This window comes from Acipenser ruthenus, chromosome 7, assembly GCF_902713425.1.
Source record: "Acipenser ruthenus chromosome 7, fAciRut3.2 maternal haplotype, whole genome shotgun sequence".
NCBI classification, from domain to species: domain Eukaryota; kingdom Metazoa; phylum Chordata; class Actinopteri; order Acipenseriformes; family Acipenseridae; genus Acipenser; species Acipenser ruthenus.
The window spans coordinates 34380069-34390061 of record NC_081195.1 but is presented as its reverse complement, the minus strand read 5'-3'; the positions used below and the strand labels follow the sequence as shown (position 1 = coordinate 34390061).

Here is a 9993-nt window from a genome sequence, read left to right as displayed (position 1 = left end):
TTTGTTATTATTTAAAAGATAGCGCAAGAGTGCCTTAAAAAACTCCAAATCTGTGTCCTGGGTCTATTTTTAAAGGAGCAAAGAACCCGAAGGGTGCAAGTTTTGTTACATATGTGTAATAGGAACAATGTGAAAGGCTAACAGTTACCATACAATTATAGGAGGAATATTCACAACTGTACATCATTCAAGTGTGAATATGAAGACTTATAAGCATGTCTACATTTACAGTGAATTCACACTGGAACCAACTGTAAATCATCATCAATACTGTAGGGCAACCAAACCAGGTGCTTAATGCAGTGATGGCTAATGAAGGCTAAATGCACTGATGCACTATCCCCTTTCACTGGTTTAATTTCCACTGCCCTACTGGCTCCAAGTAACTCACAGCAATCCCAATCAAATAGTTCAGAACCAGCGATGTATTACACAGTTGCGCTGGAATAAATGAGCTGACATGACACAAAACACAACAATGAATGGCAACAGTAATTCAAATAAAAAGTGTGAATAAAAAAGTATTGGTGGGTTCCTACAGTGCTATATATATATATACAGACGTGCTCAACTTACAGCTCATTGAAATAATGCTTCATTCCTCCTGAAAAGTGATGAAATTAAAAGCTATTTTATCATGTATACTTGCATGCCTTTGGTATGTCATAGAATAAAGCAAATAAGCTGTGAAAAGAGATGAATTATTGCTTATTCTACAAAGATATTCTAAAATGGCCTGGACACATTTGTTGGTACCCCTTAGAAAAGATAATAAATAATTGGATTATAGTGATATTTCAAACTAATTAGTTTCTTTAATTAGTATCACGCATGTCTCCAATCTTGTAATCAGTCATTCAGCCTATTTAAATGGAGAAAAGTAGTCACTGTGCTGTTTGGTATCATTGTGTGCACCACACTGAACATGGACCAGAGAAAGCAAAGGAGAGAGTTGTCTGAGGAGATCAGAAAGAAAATAATAGACAAGCATGGTAAAGGTAAAGGCTACAAGACCATCTCCAAGCAGCTTGATGTTCCTGTGACAACAGTTGCAAATATTATTAAGAAGTTTAAGGTCCATGGAACTGTAGCCAACCTCCCTGGGAGCGGCCGCAAGAGGAAAATCGACCCCAGATTGAACAGAAGGATAGTGCGAATGGTAGAAAAAGAACCAAGGATAACTGCCACAGAGATACAAGCTGAACTCCAAGGTGAAGGTACGTCAGTTTCTGATCGCACCATCCGTCGCTTTTTGAGCGAAAGTGGGCTCCATGGAAGAAGACCCAGGAGGACTCCACTTTTGAAAGAAAAACATAAAAAAGCCAGACTGGAATTTGCTAAAATGCATATTGACAAGCCACAATCCTTCTGGGAGAATGTCCTTTGGACAGATGAGTCAAAACTGGAGCTTTTTGGCAAGTCACATCAGCTCTATGTTCACAGACGAAAAAATGAAGCTTTCAAAGAAAAGAACACCATACCTACAGTGAAACATGGAGGAGGCTCGGTTATGTTTTGGGGCTGCTTTGCTGCGCCTGGCACAGGGTGCCTTGAATCTGTGCAGGGCACAATGAAATCTGAAGACTATCAAGGCATTCTGGAGCTAAACGTACTGCCCAGTGTCAGAAAGCTCTGTCTCAGTCGCAGATCATGGGTCCTCCAACAGGATAATGACCCAAAACACACAGCTAAAAGCACCCAAGAATGGATAAGAACAAAACATTGGACTATACTGAAGTGGCCTTCTATGAGTCCTGATCTGAATCCTATCGAACATCTATTGAAAGAGCTGAAACTTGCAGTCTGGAGAAGGCACCCATCAAACCTGAGACAGCTGGAGCAGTTTGCTCAGGAAGAGTGGGCCAAACTACCTGTTAACAGGTGCAGAAGTCTCATTGAGAGCTACAGAAAACGTTTGATTGCAGTGATTGCCTCTAAAGATTGTGCAACAAAATATTAGGTTAGCGGTCCCATCATTTTTGTCCATGCCATTTTCATTTGTTTTATTATTTACAATATTATGTTGAATAAAAAATCAAAAGCAAAGTCTGATTTCTATTAAATATGGAATAAACAATGGTGGATGCCAATTACTTTTGTCAGTTTCAAGTTATTTCAGAGAAAATTGTGCATTCTTCGTTTTTTGTGGAGGGGTACCAACAAATTTGAGCACGTCTGTATATATATATTTACACTTCTGTATTCGCATATTAGAATGTGTAAAACACCTGTGCAGACCTGCTTGTAAAGGGTACAATGCACATGTGGGTACTATTGTAGGCAGTTAATACATTCTTAAAAGCAATAAATTAAGGGACCTCCAAAAACTGTAGGGGATAAAGAGATACCGTCGATTGTCAAGATCTCGGTGGGACCTCTACAATAAACAGTGTCCTACTATAATGTACAAACCCGTTTTTAATATCGCTCTCTGAAAACAACTCAATACTGGGAAACTCTCCTTAGAAAGATGGTATTTATTAAGCATGCAACAATATAAGTTTGAAAACCACACAAAACAGTTACACAATTAATGTCATATTAAAAGCATTACAATGAGAACTAAGGTTTAAAACAACAATTTACCAAAGAAATATTAGCACATACTGACACAACAACAAGGGGTCACACAATACCTGAATAAATATTTTAGAGTATTGTAACCTAGCCTGGAAAGCAGTCACTTTCAGCGTTCTGTTACCTTGTGTTTCTCCGAGAGTCAGGGCCCCCAACCTTGATTGATAAATACTGAGAGCTGAGGGCTCCAGTGCAGTCTTGTAGTTTCTTTGAATCTGAGCGAGCAGGGATCAGCGGTCAGGGGATAGCGCAGGGGCTAATGCAGGGGGCTATCACAGGGGGATAGAGCAGGGGCAAGGAGCTAATGTTTACAGTCGGCTTTTATACTTTTCAAACAAAGAGATTATATGAATTTCCTGCTGCATGCTCTGATTGGCTATTTTGTAGCTGAATGGGCTTGAAACCTTGATTGATCGCTCCCCCCTTTCCTCTGTCTGATTAGTTCATTATCATAATCTGGAAAGGGGAAACTTTTAAAACGTACATAACTTTTGCTAAATAATTCTGATTTTATTCTGAATTCCCGTTATTTTTACTATAAGAAATTACATTTCTTTAAACACCAAATATGTCGGGTTGCGACTTTGGTTAGACATTGCAAACAGTTTAATTCTCTTAGGGATTTATTACCTGGGTTATTCTATACTTGTTAGGCAATTTAAGAATAAAAACGCTTGCATCTTGTACTCATAGTGGTATTAAATCAATATGATGTGATATTTGTCTTAAATCCCTAAATCTTTAAGCTAAAGTGGTCATTTTTCTCTCTTTCAGACTCCTATGTTAAGCCACTTCTCTCACTAGACTGGGTAATTAAATCACAGAGACAGGTTTGATTAGCCTTTTGTTTCCTGAGTGCCTGATGCATTCAAGGTGTTAGGTTGATCATTATCACTTGGCAAAGCTAGACAAATTAGATTAAAATTCATTCAATGTAGATTCCTGTTAATATACAATATCATAAGAACATAAGAAAGTCCACGACATTTGCAATATATTTGTGATGACAATGTCTAGAGAACCTACACACAGTAAAGATGTTGCAAAGCTGAGGCTGATGTCACCAGATTTCATAGCGACTGTCAGTTCTGAAGATCCTCATGTTCTTTATTTTATTGTTGAAAAGTCTGTGGAGACAGAAACAAAACCATGAGATGAAGGTAAGCACATGTCTGTCCTGTTCTTGGGTAGCCTCCTGGTTCAGCATCCTTTCTATGAATATATTACATATGTGTTCATTATACAGTAGATGTGTTTCTCCTGAATACCAGCATGCAGCTGCTTTGAGTTTTCAAGTGGCCGAGGGAGCTGCAGTAACAGTCAGCTCAAGGGCTCAGAAATGATCTGAGAATCATATCAATGTCCTGCACTGACACACAGAGCCAGCATGATGATGCCTTCTTTAATGTTCACACAAAGGGTATGTAAAGGATTATTTACCGTACGGTTTTCAGAGATGGATTCCTGTAGACCACTTCATGGATTATCATGGCTCCAGAGTCAGTTATATCATTCTTACTTAAACTGCAATTGAGGAAATGCAACAGTCAAAAAACAATGTGAGTCTTTCAGCTACACCTTCATCTAGGTTATGTTATGAGAGCACCAAATGCACCATGTGCTCCTTCAAGGATTCTCTACTCCATTGAAATAATTCACTTGTAAAGGGACTGGCAAATGTGCAAGGAATCCACCTGCATGCTGCACTCAATTCATTCTCTCCTTTCAAATGACTGTATAAAGGTAAATGTATTATTACCTTTTAGAAAACAATTGAGTGCAAACAGCCAATCAGCTTCCAGATCTAGCGGGCTTCTATTTTGCATAGATGCCTGCTGGAATGTTGAAGTGCTTAACTGTGAATTAAATTTTAAATCAATCCGCGCATAAATATCGGATTTTTCCCTTAGCATTCTAATCTACAACTAATCTGATAACATAAAAAGCTACTTAAAAATATACGTTCTGACGCTGGTCTAGAGACAAGTGAAATCATGTCTGTGACAGGACACTGTAATTGAGGCTCAATTTGCAGCTACTGGACAGCAAATCAACAGGAAAGACACGATTGGTCCACAATTCTGTCATCAGCTGGATCCAAACACCACCCTCCCTCAAAACCAGCCAGTCAAACTGTCAACCCTGCTTCAGTTCTTTCCACACCAGCCAATCCACTCACTGCCAGCTTGATTGACGCCCCGCCTCCAACAACAAGTTTCGAGTCCGACTCAATACTACACAGACTATTCAACAACTGTACATGTCCAGATAAATTATAATAAGAAAGAGTAAGACCCCAATAAATAAATATGCCAGCCAAATAATAATTTAATAATAATAAAGTTTTCTCTACGTGTATGTCGTTTTTCTATTCTAATTATGTTAGGGACTGTTTTCGTCAGCGGAAGGTTACCCGGCGAAATATCAGAAGTTCAAGGTAAATATAGGTTTTAAAGTTTTTTTTTAAAAGAGAAAATAAAGAAATAAATCATTTTCTAATAGCGACAGAGCCCTCTCGATGTGGGCTCTACCGTGTGGTAGATGACCTTGACTTTCGTTAGTACCGTCACCTACGGCTCGGGACGCGTAACTCCAGTCGCGGTTACGTACCACACAGTACAGCCCGCATCGACGGGCTCTATCGCTTAATGATAAGACCTTCAAAAGTCTCCTGTATTAGTATTTGATTGTAGCTTTCATTCTTTACAATATTACCCTTCCAACTCATGTTTAACTATCTTTGTGTGGACGGGAATTTTGAAAGTAAACAAAGTCTAAGTCTTCTTCTCTAGCTGTAGGTTCACGGTGCAGTGCCTACCAAATTTGATTGACAGATGAGTTTACCAGTCAAAGTCGTAAACATTGAGAGCTATGTAGCGAAAGCATGACTAATCAAGAATTTAGCTACTCTTATAAAAAGGAAACAATGAAGACCACAGTCGCTCATACTAGCTGCTTTCGTTGACCGGCCTTCCTTTGTTTACATTGGAAACCCGCGCCCCATACGAAGCAAGAGGCTTGAACTGAAAGGAGAGGACGGGGTGTACTGAGGAGACAATGTCTGAGTTCGGATTCGGTCTGAACCACACTATAAGGCTGGGTATTTCTGTTCGGGTCAAACCAGAGGGGATTGTGGACGAAACCGACACTGTGGTCCAATGCTTTTTGGAGGGTAGTGTACGAGGGTCTGAAATACAGTGCACAGGCAAACAAACATATATTGTTACTTTTGATAAGACCATCAAAAGTCTTATTATTCTATTGTAGCTTTCACTCTTTATAATATTACCCTTCCAACAATTTTTTGTGTCCTAACCACAGTACGCAGTTCCTTTGTTTCTCGCACTAAGTACTGTATAATTAAGATCATTTTTGACATTACTTTACTTGCTTAGGTGTAAGCTTATGCATATTTTCTTCTTGCTACGGGGCAAATCACTGGTAAACTACAGTACCTTCCACTCTCCTGGTACTAACGCACTTACTAAGGGAAAACACTGAACATCCAGCTTGTACTCTATTATAAGTAGACATTAGGTCAGGTGACACAGGTCATGTTGTTCCCAGAAACATGTACAAGGTACTTACTCCAGCACTTGGATTCTGGGCAGACAGGTCTGTAACTGGTTGATGCATTGATCGGAGAGCCTGCAGTTACTCAGGTCTAGTTCCCAACCCCCCTCTGAACTGTGCACCACGTGAGCCAGGGCTCTGCAGGTGTCCTCGTTGAGTGGGGTGTCACTGAGGTCCATCTCATTCCTAGTGGCTGCTGATAAGGACAACCCCCTGCATGTGGCCATCTTTACATGTCTTTTATCATTTTCATAAGCCAATAATAGAAGCCGCTGAAGAATCATTTTGTTGGTTCTAAAGGAAAAAAGGCCCCACAAGGGCCGGAGTATACAACATGTAATTAACATACAGCTCATGAGGGATATCATTTATAATATGCAACTTATCCTGTAATAATATACTGTACAGCATAAATATCTTTAGTGTATGTGCACTGTCTACATGCAATTATCACCCCACATAGCAATCCATTTACTAAAAGAAACAGACATTTACTGTATATCATGCAAATAAAACAAATGCCAAGTTATTTAGTTCCAATAATTCCTGACCTCTGTTGCCACTCACCATTACGCTGTCTCAAAAGCTAAGAGATTAGTACAAAACCACCAGCCTCTCTAACACTAATCCTACTTGTATCAGCACAATACACCCTTTAGAAGTTATTACAATCGACAGCATGAGTTAGGATCCTTCACAGAAGTGGGTTCCAGTATCTTCTAACAAGTTTGGAAAGGTTTACTGAACTCTCCAAACTGGTCCAGGGTGAACACTAACCCCTTGATGTCCAGCCATGTGGCTTCAACTAAATTCTAAGGGTCACCTTTGTGCTGAAGAATTGAACTCTAGGATTCTGTTTTGAATGAGATCAATGAAGGACAGTAATTCAGTTTTTTTCCCACTACAATGGTATGATTACAAGTGCATGTTCAGTACTACCTGAGTTTAACATTTTGAAAAACATTGAACAGCCATTCCAGCCCATCATCCTGAACCTCACAGTCATCAAGAACCAGTTCTGATTCACCACCAGACAGCAGCAGTGCAGTGGAGATAGCCCTGCAGTCTTCTAGGGTTAGACAGAAAGAACTTTCCTCTTCTGTAATATCAATTGTATCAGATGTTGAAAAGTTGAGTTTGCCTTGCAGAGCCTTTAAGAAGCTGCATGCTGCTCCAGGATCCTTTGACCTGTAGATTCTGTGCAGAAACCTCAGCAGCATGTGTCTCTCTAAGCTATTCATTGAGGGGGAAATGAAAAACACTTCATTAACATCCTTAAAATTACAAAGAAATGTGATATTTCTACAAAAACACAAAACTAACCATATCTTGGACACCTTCCCAATGACAAGCAGCAGCTTCTCAGTATCGTCCTCCGAGATGGAAGTCCAGAGTAAATTGAGTCTGACATTGTTGCTGTGGTCAATGAAGTGTAGGATGGCGTCACAGTCAGTGGAGCTCAGAACAGTGTTGTTAAGATTCAGCCAGTTATCTGTAGCTTCCAGGAAACTAAAGATGAGTTTGCAATCCCCTTTTTGAACAATTTCTTGGACTATCCTTTTGCAAAACTCTGCACTTAACCTGTAAAAAAAAAAGATTATTTTGTAGATTGGTCGTATTTTATTATAAGGCTAAGGTGAAAGCATGTATATGAGTGGTGACTCAACTCGCCTTTATTGGGCACTTTGAGGTCCCATGTGAGTGGAATAGTGCAACAGGCATTTCAGCAATCTCCTCCAAGTGCTATTCTGAACCTGATTGACTGCTTTTGTTACTCTAGCTGATTGTGGACATGAAAAAAAACAATGTTGAGATGGTAACATCAAATGATCTCAGGATTTTGACATTTCAAACCCGGTTGGACGACATCATAAGATAAACTCTCGGGTCTCAATGTGCATCAGAAAGGTACGTATTGTAGCATAATAGGAGGAGTGTATATGATCAAGTCATTGTACACCGTCACGAGTGACCCTAAAACCCGTCTTCCCTTGTACAAGGTGCAAGCACCTTTAAGTGAAACAGCTTCATTTATTTGAAGTATTCCCACTGATGATGGGAATGAGAATGTAAGGTTGGGAGCCCAGCTAACAAGATTTACATTTTTTGCAGGTATCAGGCTTTTAAAGACTGACCTGTGGTGGCTTTGACAGACTCACTGAGAGCAGAAACTGACACCGCTACTGGAAGCAGGAAAATCTTTGTGATACAAATTGAACATTTGTGAAACTGTAACAATGTTAAGATATTGTAATAACTGTAATGTGTTTTAAGGGCTATAAAGCCAGCAGAAATACTAAACAAATTGTTGAAGTAGGATTCTGTATTCTTTTGAATAATCTGTATGACCAGTAAAACATATTGGTAGCTCTGTGTACAGCTTGCGTGAAGAAGCCTATTTTGAAAAATAAAGGTCAGGCTGACCTGCTGAAAGTTCCAAACCTCCCTTATCAGGCAAAAGCATCTTTTTTAATTAGACTCAGAACCTCAAACATTCTGATCCAGCGAGAACAGAATGGCAAATTGTAGAAACAAATGGTATACTGAAGTATTTGAAATAGAAATACATGTTATAAGATCATTTAAGGTTAAACTTATATCAATAAAATTATTGTTCAAAGCACATTAGTTAAAAATGAGAGTTTTTAAAAAAGAATTCATCTTGATTATAAATCTCCCTCCTGACCTGTGAGGTTGCTGCGTAAAGGGAACAGTGCCCCGGACTGGATGGTCACACAATTAATTCCAAGGGTTAGGTGGAAGTCTGCCATCTAGAAAGGGGGCGGAGCTACGTTACACCAAGTCATCGCTCCCGAGGGAAAGCCATGTGGCAACCGCGGATTGGAGGAGAAATGGTTGCACTCGCTAATCAAGGGGGCAAATGACTGATGGTACAAAAGGGGACGTGGCTAGGTGATCTGTTCCTTTTGTAATGGTCAAGAGAGAACCGCTGAAGGACGAGTGTCAAATAACCGTCAGTGTTTTGTTTGTTTGTATCGTCTAATTGTACTGTTTGTTATGTATTAGACGGCTAACATGAACCGGAGTTGTCGCTACAGGCCAGCACAAAACCGGACATCACTCCACCACTGTGCACGAGTAAATTGTATTTCACCACGAGCACTACAGCACTGGATTTGTGCCCGTGTCTGTGTGTGTATCATTTCGAGACTGAACCCCGTGTTTATTGAACTGTGCAATACACATCGTTGTGTATTGCCAGCCCTCCATTTCTTTACTATTGTCGTCACTTTGGATTATAAATAAATCACCACTTCACCAGTACTTTGTTGTTTGCCATTGTCATGAGCACTGCAACACCTCTACACCGGCAAACCACTTTGTCACATGCATCTATTTGAGTTTTATTGTAACAAATAAAAACTGTAAACAAAAGAACCGAGTGTATTCATCGTCAAGTTTCTTATTTAGAAAATAAGTAAATTTGATCTGAAAGTAGTCTCTAAGCTAAACACAGGTATCTAGTATAAGTGATGACTTAACAGAGGAGCTGTTAAGTTTGAATATAAGACTATAAAGTGTAAACTGGATTTAATAACTGTAGTATACAGTAGACCTACTAAAGAAATATAATTAAAATTGGTGACCTCCCCTTTACCTGCTTGTAGCAGAGCGGTGCTGGGCATGGAAAGTGCTTTTTGGCAGTCGAAGCGAGACTCACTGAACTAAAATGAACTAACGAAATACCTTTTGGTAACAGAATTTGGGAGTGTATTATGGTGTAATGTTCGTTCTCTTTATTATATTATAGAAATGAATGAAAACTTTGCAGCGGAAGGAGAATTTAATTTAAATTAGAACATTTGTTTCAGTATAAGTTCT

The 9993-nt window shown here is 39.4% G+C and overlaps 1 protein-coding gene across 7 annotated transcripts in view; it reads right to left on the bottom strand.

Annotated features, from left to right (window-relative positions):
• Positions 1 to 2462: 2462 nt before the first annotated feature.
• The window catches only part of si:ch211-108d22.2 (uncharacterized), a 131998-nt gene continuing 124467 nt past the window's right edge, over positions 2463 to 9993 (bottom strand). For all 7 annotated transcript variants that reach the window (XM_059026792.1, XM_059026794.1, XM_059026795.1 and 4 more), the window contains 5 exons: positions 7474 to 7731; positions 7090 to 7383; positions 6166 to 6444; positions 4018 to 4101; positions 2463 to 3704 (listed from right to left, as the gene is read on the bottom strand). In XM_059026792.1, coding sequence (XP_058882775.1) covers positions 3638 to 3704; positions 4018 to 4101; positions 6166 to 6444; positions 7090 to 7383; positions 7474 to 7731 — 982 coding nt within the window. In that variant the 3' untranslated portion in view covers positions 2463 to 3637. The remainder of the gene's footprint in view (positions 3705 to 4017; positions 4102 to 6165; positions 6445 to 7089; positions 7384 to 7473; positions 7732 to 9993) is intronic.